Here is a 20,994-nt window from a genome sequence, read left to right on the forward strand (position 1 = left end):
CTTGCCTCGGGCACGGCCCGGTGGTGTGAGGGGCAGCGGGAGTCGGGGAGCGGGGCGGGCGTCCCCCTTAGCGAGAGGTGATCCCCGAGCCCTGCTGGAGCCTCCAGCAGCCCGTCGGCAGGCGAGAGGTTCCTGAAGGTTTGGCCGGTGCCAAAATACCAAGCGTTTGGCCAAAGCTGCCCCTTTCTGAAGGGCAAAAACACAGTGTGGTTCAGTTCCCTTCTGCTTAAAGACGCCCAGTAGGTGAATAAGTAGAAACGCCTTATTTCTAGGGGTAAAAACCAAGGTTTGAGAGATGAGATCCACAGCTTTGAATATCTTGAAGGACATGTCGTCCCAGCATCACGTAGTGCAGGTAATCCTCTCTCCATAAATGGATGCATTACATTTATTCTGGTTATTTTTTGTGTTGCACATATTAGGTAGCTGCATTTAACTCATGAAGCACTTGAAAAGCTTTTCTGCTGTCTTTCAATTCCAATTTAATCAAAATTCAGTGTGAGTTTATAAGTAGAGACAGATACATGGTGCAGAGCAGCGATACATCTCTTACAAGTATGAAGCTTGGGAATCTGAAAAAAAAGTTACATAATTGCCTACTTAACCACCTAAAAAAGGTGTAAAAATATAATTGCACATCTTGCACTCTTAGGTTTTTCATTTTCCACTTTGTCATTATTTTGGTTGCTCTCGTTGCTCTTTTAGTTTCTATGTACTTCCAGCGCTAGTGATGTCATTCCAGATAGTCTAATCAGCCTCGTGAGTTGATTCCTGAAAACCCAATGTGGTGCTGAGTGAGCCCAGTGCAAAATAAAGATGATGTAAGACTGCAGTAATTTAATATTTAATCAGTCTGTACCCAAAAAGTGAGCAGTGTAAGCAAGAGAGAGAGGAACGCAATTTTCTCCAGGGCTGGCAGGGTCAATGTTTAGGTCTGTCTCGCATCCCAGCTGGGATGCTGTGTCTGTAACCCACCTGGTACCTAGCCTGAGGGAGACAGCTGCCTTCTGTGAGGGAGGGGAGGCACAAAATGGTGAGGGCTACCTTCTGTAAGGAAGGGGAGGCAGAAAATGGCAGGGTATGCGTCCTGTGAGGGAGGGGAGGCACGAAATGGCAGGGTATGCGTCCTGTGAGGGAGGGGAGGCAGAAAATGGCGGGGTGTGCCTCCTGTGAGGGAGGGGAGGCACAAAATGGCGGGGTGTGCCTCCTGTGAGGGAGGGGAGACACAAAATGGTGGCGTATTCCTCCTGTGTGGGAGGGGAGGCAGAAAATGTCAGGGGCTGCCATCTGTGAGAGAGGGGAGGCACAAAATGGCTGGGCATACCTCCTGTGAGGGAGGGGAGGCACAGAATGGTGGTCCTGGGCTGGCTGTAAGGTATAGTGTGCCAGGCAAGCTGCTGGAATGAGGCCTGTAAGGCTGGCTCAAGGCAGAGTGTGAGCGTGTGAATTCATGTGAAGGTAGTACATGTGCACAGGTTTGTTTTTCATGGGTGCGGAGCTCAACGCTGCCGTGGGTGTGACCTCTTCTGCCTGTGCTCATGGTGTTTAACCCAAACCTCTTAAGAGCTAGGAAGCTGTTGGTGTTGCGTGAACTGGACTGGTTGGGGGGACACCATACGGTGCTTCCAGTCACTGTCAGCCAGGTCTTAAGCAGCTGTAGGAAGTGTTTCCAAAGCTGCCAAGAGATTCTGATCTGTAGTTTAATTTCGGTTTTTCAGAGAGACCATAGGTTAAAGTGACTCCTGCCCCTGGCCAGCACAAAAAGCAGGAATGGGAAGGTGCTGGTGCCATGAGGCCTACAGGGTTGCCCTGAGTTCACGTTGAATAAGTATCAGGCCATCTGCCTCAGGATTAGGCATCCAAAAATGGTAATTCTAGCTTCCTACCCTACAGCTGTGAGTTAAATTTCAGTGCTTTGCTCAGATAAACCATTTGGAGTTATGGCCTGTCAGTTTAAAGGTTGTTGCACAGGTGAGACAATTTCTGGGAACATCCAGTCAGTACGGAATATATCAGTTAAAAAAAAAAAAGTTCCTCCCTACCCATGCTATACTGCAGGGCAGTGGTGATCAGGATGGCAGGCCAGAAAAGTTAAATTTCTTTATATCACTCACTTTAAGCAAAACATGGAAATCCTTGAAATTGGTGGTGTAAGTAGTCAGGTTTATTAATTTCTTACCAAAGAAACTATAAAACCATAGTGACTGTGGATTTTGGTTTGGGTTGGGATGATCGTTTAGATGTGTGTTTGTTCGGGACTTAACTAAGATCCTGGTCTATGACTAGGATGCATGTTTACTGCTGTAATACAAATACTGTTGCAAGGGATGAACTGGGGAGTCATGTATGGTTGGACAGTGGATACTCGGTGTAACTGGTGATTGATAAGGAAGGTGTTTCCGTGCCAAACTTTCTTTAGGAAGGGAATTAATGTATGTGTAGTGATTGCTAAAATACAGTTCCGCTCAGTGCAATCTCACATGTAATTTTACATCGTTCTTGGTGGAAGTATTTATGAGAATCTACAAAGAGGAAGTGATAATAGATTCAATTAATTTAGATTATTACATCTCTAATATACAAATTAACAGGGTGGGAAGGAACTTCAATTGTGCTTCCAATTTCATCCCATCTTCTTAATTGTATGTGCAGTAACACCACACCTTGGCATTTGCAAAGTGGCATCAGATCTCCCTGAGTTTGAAATGTGATTCCTAGCCCATGATTACGTAAAATTAAGCTGCTGCATAAGTACTTTGGAAATTTGACAGAGGACAACCCCAGCATCAAGAGACAAATAATTAAGGACTTTATTAGTGCTTTCCAATTTATATTAAAAAAAAAGTTGGAATAAGAAATAATATCTTCAGCATTGTACAGTCATACTTTTTGGTTTGTTGAGCCTGCTTCTAGGTACTATTTTGAGCATTTCCATCAGCTGCATAGTAACAGACTTAACAAAAAGGTATACTATCAATCACTCCGGGTGTTGGAGCTGACAGCTGTAAGTAAATACAGCTGACAGCTCAAATAGCTGTTCCATTGACAGTATGTGGTCTAAATGTGTTAACAAATGTGTGGGCTCAGCAGTTTGGGATTAGTTTCGCAAATAAATTACAAAATAGTGCTGTGATCCAGCAAAAAGCACAATGCCTGTGTATCCCTAGTCTGCACGCTTTGTTAATTCTGTACCAGGCCTTTGTAGCTCTGTGTGAAAATGTAACACTGCAGCCAGATGCGAGGGTCCTGCCTCTGTTCTGAAGAGCATTGTTCATCTCCTCCAGATTTGTTCTTAGTGTGATGTCAAGGAATGCGAGCAACTATTTGAGTGTCACGGTGAGTAGAGATGGTTTAATAACAGTTGTGTATGCTTTGCAGAATCCAAGATTCCATAGTGGAAGGTAGTAAATTTATACTAGTTTTGGGTACAGTTAAGGATACAGAGTCACTGAATAGCAATAAAAACCCTACTTCCATGAAAAACTGGAGATATTTAAATGTTTTGATTTGTTTAATGTGTTAGGATAGCCTAGGCATTGTCTGTAGACTGAATCTGTAGTACCCATGAAAGAAAAGCTGGGAAGAGTGGATGAGGAAGGGGCTAAACAGGTGAAAGGATTTCAGCGCTGAAGATGAGTAACAGTAATATGTTAGTTATTTCCCTGCTGATCACAGCAAGACTTGAAAGAGAGAGAATTACATGAGAAATTATGTCATAGTTTGATGTATTTAAGGCATGGTATTGTTTTTTTCATGCTGAGAGGTTGAATAAGCCACTGTTTATTCTTTTATATTTTAAATTTAATTTTAACTGTTCACGGGATATTTTTACATAGTATTATTGGGTAAATAATGTAAACATGCAAAGGAACTAAGGAGACCTGTATTCTTGCTGGACTCATAAGTATTCTGGTGTTTTCTAAAAATGTATTTTTATAGTTGTGTCTAGTAAAAAGTTTTAGAATATAATTTACAAGTGGCAGTTCTGGTAACTAGTTGCAAATTTGATTGCAGTCTGTAAACATGATTGTTAGCTGTAGCTGATTTCTGAATACTGTCTCTGGTCAAATCTTGGTACTGAGTATGCTTGATTAAGGCAGTCCTTATTTCCATTTCATTTATTACAATGATTATAGAAATTAGCTGCTCATGTTCTTCAGTGTGCACCAGTATGCATGTGATAAATGATGCAACGTACTGTGTCCTTACAATATGGTAAATATATTTTTTCCTTCTTTGTCAGTCACTAGGCCCCTTTGCGGGAGCTTTCTCAGTTACAACTCCCTCCCTGCTTGAAAGCAATCAGAATTCAGCATACCATGTCTGTAGAATGAGGCTTAGCCATGACGTTTTGTTTTAGGCCATAGAGCAGAAAGGTATCCCTGTCAGTGAGAAAATCCAATCTGAGATATCACTTTCATGGGTTTTACAGACAAGGCCAACAGCATTTGAAAGTATGATTTAGTACCTGAGGGACCCCAGGGAAATAAGTTGATTTTACTTTAAAAGTTTCTTCTATTTCAGAAATCCTACGTCAGAGAGTTTCCCTTTAATTAAAATGCAAATTCCCACAGAAACCAGTAATCTGCTGCAGTAGCTGCCGTACTTTGGAGCTTTTTTTTCAGGTACTTTTTATGTGTGTGTGTTGGAAATGTATGGAAGGATTTCTTTAACTGCAGTACTTGGGGTGCTAGAGATATCTCAAAATAGCTCAGAGTAAGTGACTTGTATCTTTCTTGTTTGGTACTGTAGCACACAACTTGTATCAAATAATAAGCTATAAACAAACAACTGAGGCATGTTTCAAGCTAGTAATGATGCACGAGTTTATAATAAAGACTTTACATACAAATTGGGTAAAAGAAGATAGATATCAGGGTAGTTGCCAAAAAGTGCTTCCCTAGTCTGTTTGTTCTTTGGCATCTTGATTGGTCTTAAGTAAGTTTTGTAGCTCAGATGTTTTACAGGAACTTCTAATGCAGACAACTGTAATATATTCTGTTTTCTGGAAAACGAAGAGAGTTCTAATTTCACTGAAAAACTTTTTTTGGGTCGGGGCAGTGCATAAATCTTCTGTCCACCTCCTGTCCAGTGACTGGCTCCAGCAAAGTGTTGCATCTTAGTGGAGAATAACAGAATTTGTACTTTGCCTCTGGGTTTCTTTGTGTAGGAACATGGTGAAGAGGCTGAGATGTTGAGAGGAGATAGAATGCAGAGTACAACAGCAACTGGAAACTTCTTTGTTTTACATGCATTTTCCTGCTTAATGTAATATGGTTAGTCAAGGTCAGGAAAGTTAATTGCCAGTGAAATGGAGAACAGTTTGTTACTTACATGTGAACTAGTCCAAGACCCTTCTGTCATCAGGCTGGTTTCATTGCCAAGAACAAACTTTATTTCTTGTGAATATCCTGTGACATCCATCTTATGCTGTGAGAATCTCCATGGGTCTGATCCTTATCTTGTGTAAATCTGAGTAGCTTTGTTCAAGTCCTTGATACTCTAGTGAATTTTGCCAGGTGAGAACATTTCTTAATGTTAAGAAATATTATTTAAATTCAGTGTTAAATTTTTATCAGTTTGTTAGTATTATTTTTCCACAATAAAAGGAAAAATGTCGTAATCATTTTAAATTCTCACGTGTCCTGAGTATCCCAGTGTATGAATAACTAAACTAAGGTGATTTAAAACATTTTGAAATGGTACAAAAAAATCTATTTTCAACCATCAGCTGTTAAGAGGTGTAGGGTAATGTATACATGTTTAAAGCAGTAAATGTTTCTGGCTGGTTCTTCAGTACTTGGCTCCCAGAAGAGTAATTGGCTGTAGAGAAGGCATTAGAGGTGAGTACTCAAGGATGAATCATGATTATGTTTGTGCTGCTGTCTAGTGAGAAAACTTTAGTGTATTTAAATGCTTTCACTTCAGTGATGAACACATTTGAGGCTAAGAGGAATTTCTTAATTACTATTATGTTAGGCAACATAGCCCAGAAATACCTGCTAGAATACGTTGGAGCTTTCTCAACATGCATTTCTGCAAGTCTTTCCTCCACACTTTTAGTCCTCCCTTTGAGAAAAATTAAAAAAAATACCACCAAGAAGGACATCTTTTGCTTCCCCTCTGTTTTTTAAAGCCTTACAGTTTATATGAAGCCTTAAGCCCACAGAGGCTTTTTTCCTTTTTTTTTTTTTTTTTTTTAATTCTTTCCGCAGGAAAGCATATGATTTTTAACTTCTCTTGGTTGGTTAATGTAAAAAAATACAGCTTGAAACTGCAACACTCTCATGTAGAAACCATTTCCTAGGCAAAAAATAAAAAATACTGCTTTTCATTTTGAAGTCAGTAAGAGATGACTCCTCACCTACCTGCTAGCTATGTCTGAGCCCAAAGTCTTGGCCTAAGAACTGAGGGTTTTGAGGGCTTCAAGCTTAATACGGAAAGTCTAGTGTAGGGAGAACTCCCATTGAGTTCAATCAGATCTATATATGAGGCTCTGATAAGATTAAGATCTTTGAGAGATTAACACTTTCTGTTTAAGAATTCATGTTTCCATTTATTGTCCAAAAAAACACAGACAAGCTGCAGTAATTAATTTTTATTGGATATTTTTAAGGGAAGTGTCTGGTGAAGTAGAGTTTAGAACATGGTAAATGGTCCACACAATGAAAAAAAATAATCAGTGTTTCATTATATTATTAAGTCAGTGAACAAATAACAGACACCGTCAAGAGAAATACATAAGGGACTGCTGATTTTCAAGGTTTTGGAGTTTTTCTTGCAGATTCATCCCAATTCTATCTTGTTTGGTCTTTTTGAACCTCTAAGATTGCACCATTTCCTGGAATTCTGTGAAAAAGAAGACGATACTTACAGTAGAAATAGTAAAATAAAAGGATTAGGAAGAAAAGATTAATGGCTTATCAAGAGATTTAGAATCAAAATAAACAGAAAGCAATTACCTGATAGATTATCAGAATGGAAGAAACTTGCATGCAAGAGAGACATTGCCTATATTTCCTGTTCAGGCAGACAAATCTAATTAATCAAACAGCAGATGGAAAGGCAGTGATTTGCTGACATTTATAAGGAATAATAAAGTTCTCAGGATAGTTTTAGCTTTCTTAATAGTGATTCTGGGCAGAGTTAATGGAATGGCCAATGTAGAATCAGAGTAAGCAGACCTGAAGCAGGATTAAAAGTGAGTCCATGTGTCTTACTAGCTATTTGTAGTGCTTCGGCAGTTGAGAATTGTTTATTTAGATGAGAGGATAAAGCTAAAAATGTGTGAAGCTTCATGTGGTATTGTGGTGTTCAACAAGATACCACCATTAGGAAGATTTTTTTTTTAGATGTTGTCTTCTGTGAGTTAAGAACATCTGATCAATCCTGTCCCAGAAAGACTCTATTAAATATATAGATTGCTTCATAAATCATGTGTGGTTGTTCTGACATGTTTCCTAAGGAACTGGATTTAATTCCTTCCAAAGAAAGGAGCAGAAGAGTCCTGTGCCCCTAGCGCAGTGAGCTGGGCAATCCGCACAGCAGCACATTCCCTGCGTGCCCTTCCCTAAGCCCCTTTCATGCTCGCTGGGCAGCTTGCTGCTCGCGTGGGGCAAGCTGCCATTGGCTCCAAGCCTTTTTTGTGAGCGTGTGCTTCCTGTCCAAAATGAGACCCAGAAGGGTGGAATTAGGAGATTGTGAGGTTTTCGCGCTGAGCAGCCATTAAACCACACCAGCGTTTCCAGGGGGTGGATGCAATCTGCTGCTTCCTAAAACAGCTGCTTCTTATCTGATGCGTAGCCCGGCACCGGAGGTAAAAAAACCTCCATCTGCACACACAGACCCTTCTGTGGTATCTCGTGTCGGGGTAGTGACACTTGATCATGCTGTTCTCCTTATTATGCAAAACTAATAGTCAACTGTATGCTGCTAGCTCCTGCACATTGAGAGTGATTTCACTGAAACTAGTAGCATTTCTTTAGGGAGATACTGCTGTAAATGAGCCTTTGTATGTGCTGGTGATTCTGCTGTGCAGGGCTGGTTCTTTTGTCCTTGTTTCACGTGCGTGTAGCACAAGTGAACTGGTGATGCTTTACATCAGAGTAGGTGGGAGGAGAAACAGGGAGCTGTTCCTTGCAAAGTAACTGGAAATTTATGGGTGGCAGTGAGGAAGCTCCTTAGAGCAGCTGGGTAGTTTTTTTTTTTTTTTTTTCTTTTTGACTTGCTTATGCATGAGGAGCTGCAGAGATGAAGCTGTAAGGTCAGGGACCATTTCTGCATTCATACAGGTCAGTACTGAAGGGGTTTCAGCAAAAAATAACTGGAGGTACATTAATGTACCATCAATATCAAAGAGAATCACGCATCACTTACAACATATCTTGAGGATCTTAGTTCTATATAGAAATAAATACCTTCAGCCCCAATTTTACCGTCCCCATCGTGGTCTGCAGCTGCCAAGAAAGTCTTGGTTTCTGAGGCAGTTAACACTCGGGCTCCACACTCAAACCTCTGAAGGAAATACCTAGGTGGAAAGCACCTTTGATTATGATTTTTCAGATCATACAATTCTTTGTTGGCTGTATTATCACATTGATAGCTATCTGTAAATAAATTATCTACCATAAACACTGGAGGGTAAATTTTCTTCATGTACGATTCTGCTTTGTAAGTCCAGCCCTGATACATTGGATTCTGCCCACTACCAAAATCCAGCCCCAGAGAGTTGTTATTTTTTTTCTATACTAAGCAGTAACGGCAGGTATTTACTAATTGGCTTTGACTGTAGGGATTGTCTACTCAAATGCACCGTTCACAACCTGCTGAAGGGTTTTTCAATGTTTAGCATAACCTGAGGCACCCCTTTATGGAACAGTTCTGGAAAGAAAAAAGTGGTAATTTGTGGATAGGCTCTTACTAGTTAAAGTAACACAGAAAATCCTTACTTGAGCTCATCTTCCTCGATAAAGCCACTTTGGTCATTGTCGAGAATCCGGAAGATCTCCTTGAGCTGGCTGCTGCTCTTTTTAGACATCCCACTGATCTGAAAGAATTTTTTGGGACTAAAGGAATCTGGAGCTGAAAATAAATTAATAAATAAATTAACCCCAGACCACTATGTTTACTGCTCCTAAATGGTCTGAGGATGCAGCTTTGTTATGTTTTAATTGTTCTAAACATGAACAGTAGGTGAAGACTGACAAACAATACATTTTGCTATACTCCACAATACCCTGGTAAACATCAAGAAATCACAGGGCGATAGGTTACGAACAATCTCAAACCACCCACAAATAGAAATCTCATGAACAAGTATACTGTGACAGCTGCTACGGAAAGAGACTACAGAAGTCTGTTGAGAGTATGTGCTTGTCCCGTATGCTTTTGCGACTGAATTAGACTTCCCATGTGTTACACAAAATAATAGATTTTTAGAGTTTTAATTGTTTTCTCACCTTGGCAGTCCCGCAGAGCAGCAGCAATGTCAGAAGGGCTTAGAATGTCTGTGAGGCTCATCTTAAACCTGTTCAAAATAATATATTGCAAACAGATTTATGAAATGCAAATGCATCTTACAGCTAATTGTTTTTTTTATGTTTTGAGGAATACTATATGGCTAATGATTTCTAAAGGTAGATGAACCTATTTGATCAGACTGAAATTGATGCTGTTCCTAAGCAAATTAGAAGATCTAGTATGCTACTTCTTTAAAAATAGTACTGCTGAAATAATACTTTTTAATGAGATGGATCACGTAAACAGTATTGTGAGTTGATGTACAATTTTTTAATCTTTTTTAATCTATTGCCTGCATCCTGGTTAAGTACATCATAGTAAACTCAATATTACCATTAATCTATCAATGACTCTTACTGGAATGCGTGGCATTTGGCAATACAAATAACAGTATAGACAGTGGGAAACAATAAAGTCAAGAATGTTTGCTTCTGTTTTCTCCCCCAACAGCTCTGAAGAATAAAAAGAAAACATACTTATCTACAGAAGGTCCATCCACATGTAATTCCAGCAATTAAAATCTTAGAGCAATGGTTATTGTACTTACTACTGGTGCAGCTCTACACAGTCATGTCATTTAACCAATCTCAAGTCAGCTGCTCACCTTTATAGTTTTTTCAGCTAGGTAAGGAAATATAGCTGAGGAGATACCAGGCAAAATAGTATTGTTGGCTCTGGCTTGCCACTCCGACTTATAAAGGATTCAAAAGGTGACAATAACCACTACTTAGGTTACTGTTTCATGGATCAAATGTTTGATTTGAGACCTAGCTCAAATTTCTTCCTTAACTAATTAAACTTTTCTTTCTATTTATATCTTATAACATGGACAAGAAGAACAATGTTTTTAATAAATCCACTAGGGATTAATTAAGTATGACTCTGCCATCAAAACATAGTCTTTCCAACTCCAAGTGTGCTAAAGATTTTCAGTTAACCTCTGGACCTTCCAGTTGCTTGCTGGAAGCTGACTCCAGCAGTCAAAGCCTTATGAAATGGAACTAGGTTGGTTTCCTGAAGTCTGTCTGACCTTTGGAGCATATAAAGGAAGTTGGAGATGAAAGATTTGAGGTGACAGTTTGTCCTTCTGACAAAGATAACTTGTCACTGGGGTAGAGGAAAGTGTGGCATAATTTAGGGGAATCTTTCTACAGTAGGCTTCATTTCATGTGTCCTGACTGTTTTCTAAATTACAGTGCCGTCCCTAGTTGGGGATGGAACAGAAACCAGTGCGTTCCTTGACAGCACAACCAAGTAACTAAGCAAAGCTGAATAAGCTAATCTTCTTGTCTGTATCCTTGGAAGATTATTTATGGTCTACTTAATAATTTATTTCAATTATTTTAAATTATACGAAATCAATAATAGATTTACTTGAAATCATAGGAATCAGACTTTGCTGTTGTGGAGATAGAGGTATGTACAGTTTACAACACACATACTCAATTTCCCTAATGAGAAAATAAAATTGCAGGTATATAATAATGGACTTCTGTGTGTGTGTTTTTCGAGATCATTAATTTTGGAGGGAAAAAAAAAATTGGAACAGCAGAAATGAGGTTTTCCTTCTGAGAAAATATAATCTATTTCATCATTAAGGGGGTTTATGTGGACAAGACTCTAGGATGAAGTCCAATAAAAGAACACATGTATTTTGTTTAGTTTATTGTATAATGGTCTATTATGGTATGTAAATTAATGTTCTCTTAATACCAGAACACTGTTTTTTGTTTTTGTTGTTTTTAATAGTGGCAAAAATTATAAATTGAGCAGTGAAATAGAGTAGTAGTACATCTAAGATGGTTCTTTTTCACATTGGTATAACTTTATGGAATGTGGTAGTTTACTCATTTATTTAATGTCAGTGAGAGAAGTCAGGCATAGCATCTGTTTATGTGAAATTGGGTAGAGAAATATAAATTACAAATAACATGAGAAAGCAAACATCAGTTAATTACAGTTTCACCCTTTTTTTGATATCTCTTTTGTACAAAAAAAAAAAGGTATAAATCACAAATAATCAGACATAATGATAAAGCATCCCAAATACCAGCTGCATAGAAGAATGCTTTCTTCTATTTCTTTCAGTATGAAAACTGTTTATAGTGACCTGGAAGGACTCCTTCCTATTAAATCTAAGAATCATTGGCTGAAGCAAATTAGAATTGTCTGAAGAAAACCGAATGAACAATGCTGATTTGTATATATTGAAGATCCGATCTCAAGTTTCTTAATGTTCTTTCCATTTAATGTTCTTTCTTTAATGTTTCCATTTAATGTTCTTTCCTCTTTGCTTAGCATGGTATGTTCATATTGCTTCCTACCTAAGATTTGCATGCTGTTATAATCTGCAATAGGAATGAAGTGCATACATGCTTTCTGCAGATCCACTCTGAAATAATTCCCATCATTGTATGTACATTTTTACACTGCATTGTGAATTTTCTCCTTTATGTCCATCTCATGTTAATATGAGATTTCATAGGCCTTCATACTGCTCCCCTTTGATATATTTTATAACAAAGGTGTTTCTACAGGAAAGGTTTTTTTGACCTCTGTAATAATGCTATTGATTTTACTGAGGGCAGAATTTCACTGCTGGACTTCATAGTAGCCTTCCTTTATTTTTTCTTGAACCTACAAACTGCTTGCTGAGCTGCTAGCTTTCTGTAAATCTTTGACTTGTCATACTTCACTAATTATTAAAAGCCAATGATGTAGAAGAAAATGATGAGATAAAGGTAAGTAAATAATACTCAAGCTCAAAATATGTCTGCAACTTATTCAGGTATTGTATTAAAGTATAAGCAGCAAATGCTCAAAGAATGGCCTCGGGTTAGCTCATACGCTCTGTTGTGGCACACAGGGTTCTGAAATGTTTCTACATGTGGCAGAGAGTATTCGACAACAGTAAAGTAATCAGAATGAATGTTATATTAAAATATGATGTCAAATAGAAATGAGCTAATTGCTACAATAGGTTCATTATTATTGCTTATGCAGGGATATTGTAACATTTGAAATTCAATGCTGACAATGGAAGTGATGCTAATCCTGCCTGAAAGATGACTTACAAAAGCCTAAAACAGCTGAATTTCAGAATCAAGTTGATGTCACTGTATATTGATACAGGTGGGAATCTAGGGTTACTGGTATTTATTTATTTATTAGTGAGACTGCATCTGAAGTACAGGTTTCCCTCTACTACAATAAGAACGAAATAATCAGGGATGACTATATTATATAAAGGGACATCTTAACTTGGTAATCTATTGTACAGCTAAACTATTTGGTTGCTTTCCTTACTTGTGGGATATGTGTTAAATTAGTTGACTGTAATCACTGTAGGGGCTCAAAAACTAAGAACTGTAAAAGAATATTTATAAAAGATAATGTGCAGGAAATGTAATGCTATAGAAAAAAAATACTTATTCCACAAGAAGAGCAGTTGCTAGGTAATGAGCAGTTTACAATAGTGCAAATTCTGATACAGAATCTGAGTATTGCAGTTTCCAGGAATGGTTGCACTTGTTCCTGCAAATTACAAGAAAAAATATTTATTTTGATGTTTTTGTTTGTTTGTTTTTGCTCTACTATGGAGTTTTGGAAGTGCTGTTGAGTTTTTCTTCCTAAGATTTATGTACTTCCATAACTTCTGTTCTTTTCCTCCTGAGATGTCTCTGCATGCATTATGCATTACAGGAATATTAGCGCCTTTTTGTGTTTGTTTGTTTCAAACCTCTAGAAGTGAACTTGAAGATGTAGTTCTGAAAAATACGGAATGTTCATATTGATAAGTTCTTGGTAGCAATCTTCTACTTTTTACCTTGAAATAAATTCATTTTCAGTGAAATCTGACAGAAACAACAACAAAAAAATCAAGTACCATTAACTAATACGTAGAGGAAAGTTGTATTTTAGTAAATAATTGACAGGTTGTGGACAAGTCTTGTACTCTTTCTGTTCTGTTTGGTATAAAGTACAGTTAATTGGTAAATCAACCCAAGACGTGACTTGAAGCAGATGCGAAGTAACGTCAGGAGTTGTCTCAGATGAGATCAGAGGAGAGGTGTTAACCTGAGACCAACTACGGTAGTGTAAAGAGATGCTGTAGCAGCTGTTCTAGACCCCAAACAATTCCATCTTTCAGCCCTGGTAGCGTTAGGGCTAGAACAGTTGTATCATGATCCTGGATAACAGAGTCTGCCTTTGTAGTGAGTTTGGAAGTAACTAAAACAGATACTCATCGACCTATGTGGTTGGTCATGAATGCTGATGTCTCAGTGGTGATGGCAAAAAATCTCAGTGTGAATATAGCTGCTATCACTGGAAAGGGTCTCTGCAATGACATGTGTTACATCTTGCTGCTTCAAGCTGTCTCTCAAAGTACATGCTCTAATTGTATAGAAAAAATTACAGAATCCTATGAGTGGCCTCTTGGGCCGTAGTCTTACCACATTTAGCAGAGAGGTTTAAGAACATGGTTTAGTATCTGAGTTTTATTTTGTACTTCACATTATTACAATGAACGATGAAATCCAGGCCTCAGAAGCCTCAGTGACGAAGCTTTTTTTGCCTTTGCAGCAAGCAGAGGATATTACCCAGAAGACTGAGCAGAGATCTGGACTGTTGAATCCAAGCTACAGGATATATCCCACAGCACTGTGGGTCTGGAGCTAAACAGGGACAGGTATTTCTTGTGTGTTAGGAGCAATGTCGCGTGTGCTTTCCCCAGTGCAAGTTATGTCCTTATCATTGTGTGTAAATGAGAAAATTTCAAAATGATAACATGCTAACATTAATAACATAGCTAGTTCATAGAGATGGTTCTGATCATAATACTTTTCCACTTAAAAAGCTGTCCTGGAAGATCTCTGCTAGCATTATATATGCTATGTGTTTGTCTTCAAATGTACTTGCAAGTGCTTCTGTGACTCAGTAACACTATTTTCTCACTGTGACCCTAAACATAATTGTCTAAGATGTTTTTGACTGCTGTCAGCATTGTAGGTAGTATCAGATGGACTGATCTTTGAAAGTGTAAATTGTTCAGATTTTCTGTGCATTTTAAAAAGTAACTGTGCCCTAAGGTTAAAGACTGTCAAAGAATCTGGATGCTGCCTTTTGTGGCCTGTAACAGATCTGTACAGCAGTACTATACTGTTACCAAAGGCCTTTTACACGTGGCTGTATTTCACTATGACCGACGGTGTACCAAGCCACAGTAAAATAAAGCAAGTAACATTGAAGTGTTTCCAACTATTTCTGTGTTTACTGCCTCTCCTCATTGGTATCAGTGGGATTTCTACAATTGACTTCAGCAGTAGTCAGTTGTATATGGATGTTGTATACGAGGATGTGTAACCCTTAATAATGTATAAAAATAAAAACTGCCCTATAAATCAGTTAACCTTATCATAAGTATTCATCTAAAGTCACTTGTTAAACAGAAATGCCCTTCTAAATAGAGGTGAAGCAGAACAAAATTCCATTGACAAAAGTCAACCACATATTTAAAGACTGGTGGAAAGCATTGGATAGAAACATCTGCTGAATATGGGCTCATAGTCCCAGACGTAAGAATTTATCACTCCAGAAGAGCATTCTTCACTTAAGGGAGCTGAGTGGGAATGCATGTTTATGGTCACGCAGCGTTCTTTCCAGTTGCGGCCTTATAGGCGCAATTTGAAGAACTTTCTTAAAGCACACGATAAGCAGATAAAGACTTTCCACAGTACCTGACAGCCTGTGTGAGTGAGAGACAGGGAGTGAAAGAAAGAAATTAAAAGAAAAAGTGAGTGTTCTGGTAGACAGAAACAGCATTTTCTCTGCTGATCTGTTTAGTGGTAATGCTGAAAGCAGGAAAGTTCTAAAACCCTAACATTCGGGAGCGATCACTGAAGCTGGTATCAGACCTACCTCATCATTAATTTTTTAGTGTCCTTAATGGAATGGTAAGTGGTGAAATTATTGTAGGTTTGTATAGACCTGGCAGAATAGTCAGCGTGGAAGTAAGTGTGCTTAAATAAAGGAGATGCCTGAGCTGTCTGTGCATTTCTCTCTCTTAGCAGTTAAATTGGTACAATGTTTGAAGAAACTCAGGTGACCAGTGTTACGTGCTGAAAATATAAAACATAGTATTAGATGAGATGCATAACATTTTCTGACAATGACAGCTTTTAGCCTTGCAATCAGACTGCAGTTACTAATTCCTCAGAATTTCATTAGTTTATTACTCTCCTGAGATGCCACTGAAATAATAAATGTGAATTCGTTGGATGGATAATTCTTTTTTCACTGTTCAGAAAATTTCTGTAAAATTAGGGCCTTGATTAAATTCATAAAAGTTAATGGAGAGATATCTGTTGGCTAATCCGTAAGGCATGAACAAATTACTGAGTATTCATTAAAGTCATGTAGCTTGCTTTAATTTTTTGTAGTGTTGTAATTTCCCCAGCATTATATTGATCCCCAACATTGTATTAATATTTTCCTGCTTCTCTGTAATGTCTTACCATAAACGTGTTATGCATCAGTACCATTGTAGCATTAGCAGATAATTTTGAAATTAAGATTTTGGTCTACAGGTACTAGAACATCTTCTTAAGTAGCTCCAAGAAATGCCATCTGAGACAGTCAGACAGGTTTTGACAAGATTAATGCCCAAAGAAAGACTTTTCAAAGAGTTCCAGATCTTTCCCTTTCCAAATGGTAAAAGACAGGTTTTGTTTTGTTTTGTTTTTTTATTTTTAGAGGGATGTTTGGATTCTAATTATTTTTATCATATACATAAGTCTAAAAAGAACATAAAGACTGTAATGCCTAGGTAAGTACTGATAGTAATTAGGTAATCTAATTTGACAGCTGTGTATATATTATGGACAAATTGTAATGACATCATCACACTCTTACTTTTTAACCAGAACTCTAATGTAGTCAGTGCACAAACTGGATGAAGTTCAGTTAATGTGAACTGTCCAGAATTTTGCATTTTTCTCATTCCTTATTTACTTCTTGCTATTTCAATCTGTCTGTAAAGAAAAAAAATGTATATTAATTTCATAGTAATCTTTTTTTATGGTGCTCTTCATTTTACTACACCTTCTTCACAAATATTTATACATTTACTTACCTTGTGAGGTGTGGACATTGTGTTATGCTCAGTTATGAGGTGGAGAAAAGCAGAACGTTGATTACTTTGGGGCAACATGCCCCAATTTGTCAATATGGAGGCAGGGACTTGAGTTTTCAAAGTGCTTTTTAGCTACTGTATCCAAAATGCAGCTCCCTTTGCCTGCAGTTACACTTGTGAGGGCTGGAAAACATGTTTCCTCCAAGAAGATTTCTGGGGAAAAATAAGCAATTTAGAATTGTGGTAGCAATTAATACTCTTTACCTTGACCATACAAGAACTCATTGTGGTGTAAATTCTGTTGATATGATTAAAAGATACAGAATCTCTGTTCTGGCTGTCTTTGTGCAGACCTTTGAGTCTCATACTGAAAGAGAGAGGAACTCTGGGCTCCTGGCTCTGTGCAGGTGGACCCATGTCGTGTTCCTTTGTTTCTCAGAGCAACGGTGTGTAACTAGCTAGTAAGTACAGCTGGTACGCTTCGTATGTGATCTGCTGACCAACTTGTCTAGCACAGGGGATAGGAAAGGGCCTTGCATATAGAATTTGCCACAAAAGGGGATTCAGTGTCCTCAGTGGACCCACCAAAACATATTCTCCTGATGCAAACCAGCACCACAGACCTTACTTCTGACCTCCATCCAGCTCCCAGATTCTGAGGGACAGGGTCCACTCCTTTGGAAAACAAAACTTTTATCATTCTGTGTTCAGGGATAATTTAATCTGGCAAAACTGAGTCATAAACAGAAGTGAACAAACGGGATGCTAGTAATGTTCTGGCTTGAATTAATTCAAACAGAATACTGATTTAACTTCTTTCAAGTGGAACAATAGTGCCATCAGGTGGACATGAAGATGAGTTATTCCTGGCAGAATTTTAAATGTATTTCTGCTTCAGTAATCAGAATTCATCTTGATCCATTTGATTTTTTATTAAAATTAACAGCTTAATTAACACTAAGTCCTGCCATTTAATTAGTTTATGAAGCATAATCAGTTGCATAAAGAATGACGTAAAAACATATGGATTATTAAATACATCTCTTGAATATGCAAGTATAATATTGCCATTTAGCATAATCAGTTTTTATACCCAGAAATTTTATTAATTCAAGTTTTTTACAGCATTTGCTAGCTATTATGCAAATGTTGAAAATTAAATGGCCCACAGAGATACTTTTAATTTCTCCTGCTCTTAACATTTTTACTAGGATCTTTAAAGACCAAAATTCAGATGAACAGAGTGAACTCCCATTCAGTCTCCCAGTGGTATAACGAGCTTCTGCCTAAAACACTGGGGAACATTGTGTAGGTAGTGCTTGCGCTACTTCATACATTTTTTAGCCATACGAAGTCACGTGCCAATAATTGTTCATGACCTTTCAAGGTACAAAATGTATAAATAAATAATGTGTGTGCAATGGGAAAGATTGTTCGTGGCACAGATCTTGGTCTTTATTTTGAGTGTCTGTTAAGATTTGATGAGGGCTTGAAACTCTGAAAAAGAAAGAAAAGAACAATAAAACGACACCATATTTTATAACTGCATCTTCAGAAAAGTACTTTCTGTATCTCGTATCTGATAATCATTCCTTAAAAGTAGCACATTGTGTACTCATAATAATATATATTTAAAACATAAGAAATGTTTCATTTAAGTGTCATATTGTATCAATAGTTCAATAATAAAGCAATGAAATTATATACTAAGTTTTTATAAATATGTTTGGATTCCAGTCCTGAAATCTCTGCAGATGAAAAAAGGGACTGACTACCTAGAGGTGAGGGCAAAATACAAACACACTCCTGTGTTAAATCCTTTCTACGACAGAGCAGAGCTGAGCACCTCAGAATCAGATCTGTAACAGCCAGTGTATGGAGCATGGCAGCTGCTTAGAGCTAGCCACTAGGAAGTCCCAACAGCAAGTATTACTCCATTCCATAAAGGGGGTCTTACCATCCACTCCAATTTTACCATCTCCATCCCTGTCACATGCTGCCAGGAATGCCTTGGGCTCAGCATTAGTCAAAGCTCTGGCACTGGGTGAGAAGTTCTGCAGGAAAAGTCTGTTAAAGATGAGAGGAAAAAGGAGTGAGACATACCTCAGTCATGAAAGCGTTTGGAGTTGTTGGTAATAGCTGTAAAAAATTAAGCCTGATTCATTCCTTCAGACTATTTCAAAAGTTCTTTGTGAAATCCTTTTGAACTCAGTGGAAAATCTTCCTTCTTCAGTGAGACTAAGGGTAGGAGAAGAAGAGGGTCTTGAATTGTAACACATGAAGACGAATTTGATATATAAACTGAAAAAACAAATTTAAAAGTTAAAGTTTACCTTGGCAGCACTGTAGGTCAGCAGCAATTTCAGCTTCTGTCAGGATACCAGCAAGAGCCATGCTACTGTAAAATGAAAAATAACATTGGGTAGAGTGCACATTGATCTTGCTCTGTCAGCCTTTGACGCTGCCGTGTGGGCAGCCAGGTTTGATTAGTGGGACACTTGTAATGTAGGTCACAGCGCAAACCAAGGGAGCTGCCCTGCAGGAACAGGCTATTCCATCCACAGTGCATCTGCCTTGGTGTTATCTCTAGTTACGGCTTCAGGTGCACAAGCTGAGGATGAAACCAAATGTATTTATAGAACTGCATGACGTTGTGGAATCTTTGGTTATTTCCATGCATTTATTTGCACGGATTGTTGGGATGACTTGAAAAGCTCCCAGAGGAAAGATTCAGTTCACCTTGCAGCTTAGTTTTTCCCACGCCAAGAACAGAAAATCTTTAAGGTAAAAGATCTGCAGAGTCCTCTTGACTTGATTGTTTTTCAGATGACAGAGATAATGACTTATATAGATCTCAGTTAAGCTCTCTTGACCTTTTACAGAAGTCTTGGAGCCACGTGATGGCTCAGATACCCTAGAGGATAAGTTACTGTGGCTAACAAGACCTGCTAGCTAATCAGATTGATATTTATATCTCAAAGGAATGTGCATGGTGTTTTACACAATATATAAGGTTTAGTGGCATCAAAGTAAATCATCTCACTTGCACTTATTTATAGTCTAGTGAGTGATTTTTGAGCTGTAAATGAACTTTTTTTTCTACTTAAATGATAGCTGCAAATGGATATCTTCATTGTAGACTTTGACTTCCAAGTGTCCAATCCTGACACTAATTGCCCATGAAGCATTACTCCTGTAATTGCCTTAATAATCTTCAAATAATGCTACAATGATACAAATGTAGTAAAAATAACTGACATGCAAGTAGAATCTCATGTAGATAAAACTTGCCATTATAAATCAGCCTGAGGTATTTCTAATAAGCTCATACATAAAGATCGGTTACCCAATTACTGCAATATGTACTTTAGACTATAAAAGTTTAATACTGAAGACATTTTGCTCAGTATTAATTCACTACATGGTACACATTTTAAATCATAATAGTAAATGTGTCCATTTATAGAATGATAGTTGTCAGTCGTTCAGCAGCACAAAGCACTACGCACCAGTTAAAGGTGAGAAGCGAAAATGTGAGCAATGGAATCAGTAATATTTGGTTCTTCTTTTCTGTATTGAGAAGATAAACTTCCATAAGGATCTGAACACTGACCAAGCATAAGCTGTAACTTTTCTCTTGCTGGGCCCTCCACTTGGCGATCTCATGAAATCTGTTGGAACTCAGTGGCCTTGAGAAAGGCTGAAATTACAATGGTGTAAAAAGCCATTGGGTGAACATTACACACTCACATATTTATAGATACGCATAGAGTATTGTTGTAGATTTAGATAGTCTTTGAATAATGGCATTACGTATAAAATAAATCCTAACACTTGGTCAATGTAACATAAAGCTGCTGTCTTTTCTCTCAGCAGTTATGTACGTGAAAATACAGACAAAGCCTCATCTTGCATTTCTTGGTTTTTCTTGGATCATTTCTTCAAGAGATGGACTCGGGCAAGGAGTGCTAACTGTATTATTCTAAACCTATGCTATATGGTAAATTTAACATTGTGAAAGCAAAGCTTTCTGGACTGTATAAAATCAACTGAGCAAGTTATTTTTAAAGACTTTTCATTCTGAACTGGAGAATATATAAATGTAATGATCCAGTGTTTCTGTCTGGGAATCTAGCTTTGCCTTTGGGTCAGATTCCTAGGAAATAATTGAGAATATGGCATGGGATCAGAGAGGCTCTAATAATTGTGCTGGAATTTCTGAGCATTCAAGAAGCAGTTCTTGTCAGAAGACCACACTGAGATTACAAAGCATTTATTGATACAACTTTTTGAGTGTTTATGTGGTTGGTTAGAGCTTGCCTGTAGATGGCACCAAAGGCAGT

General features: G+C 38.0%; 1 protein-coding gene and 1 long non-coding RNA gene across 3 annotated transcripts in view; one reads left to right on the forward strand and one right to left on the reverse strand.

Moving 5' to 3' along the window:
• Positions 1-20,994, forward strand: part of LOC121078388 — a 25,791-nt gene continuing 4,797 nt past the window's right edge. For both annotated transcript variants that reach the window (XR_005824545.1, XR_005824546.1), the window contains exons 1-2: positions 1-355; positions 14,104-14,209. This is a non-coding gene — a long non-coding RNA (uncharacterized LOC121078388). The remainder of the gene's footprint in view (positions 356-14,103; positions 14,210-20,994) is intronic.
• Positions 6,824-9,583, reverse strand: LOC121078384 (parvalbumin, thymic CPV3). The gene is made up of 4 exons (XM_040574537.1): positions 9,459-9,583; positions 8,949-9,081; positions 8,418-8,527; positions 6,824-6,849 (listed from the first exon to the last, which is right to left on the reverse strand). The coding sequence occupies exons 1-4, from the start codon at positions 9,517-9,519 to the stop codon at positions 6,824-6,826; spliced, it is 330 nt and encodes a 109-aa protein (XP_040430471.1). The 5' UTR covers positions 9,520-9,583.

The sequence above is a fragment of the Cygnus olor genome, chromosome 15 (assembly GCF_009769625.2).
Source record: "Cygnus olor isolate bCygOlo1 chromosome 15, bCygOlo1.pri.v2, whole genome shotgun sequence".
NCBI classification, from domain to species: domain Eukaryota; kingdom Metazoa; phylum Chordata; class Aves; order Anseriformes; family Anatidae; genus Cygnus; species Cygnus olor.

What these genes read in the sequence shown, in the direction of transcription:
- LOC121078384 (XM_040574537.1), bottom strand. Translation starts at nt 9,519, where the DNA reads ATGAGCCTCACAGACATTCTAAGCCCTTCTGACATTGCTGCTGCTCTG. An exon ending in TGCTCTGCGGGACTGCCAAG is followed by an intron (nt 9,082 to 9,458) that starts GTGAGAAAACAA and finishes ATTTATTTTCAG; the next exon opens with CTCCAGATTCCTTTAGTCCC. An exon ending in CGGTAAAATTGGGGCTGAAG is followed by an intron (nt 6,850 to 8,417) that starts GTATTTATTTCT and finishes TCTTTTTCACAG; the next exon opens with AATTCCAGGAAATGGTGCAA.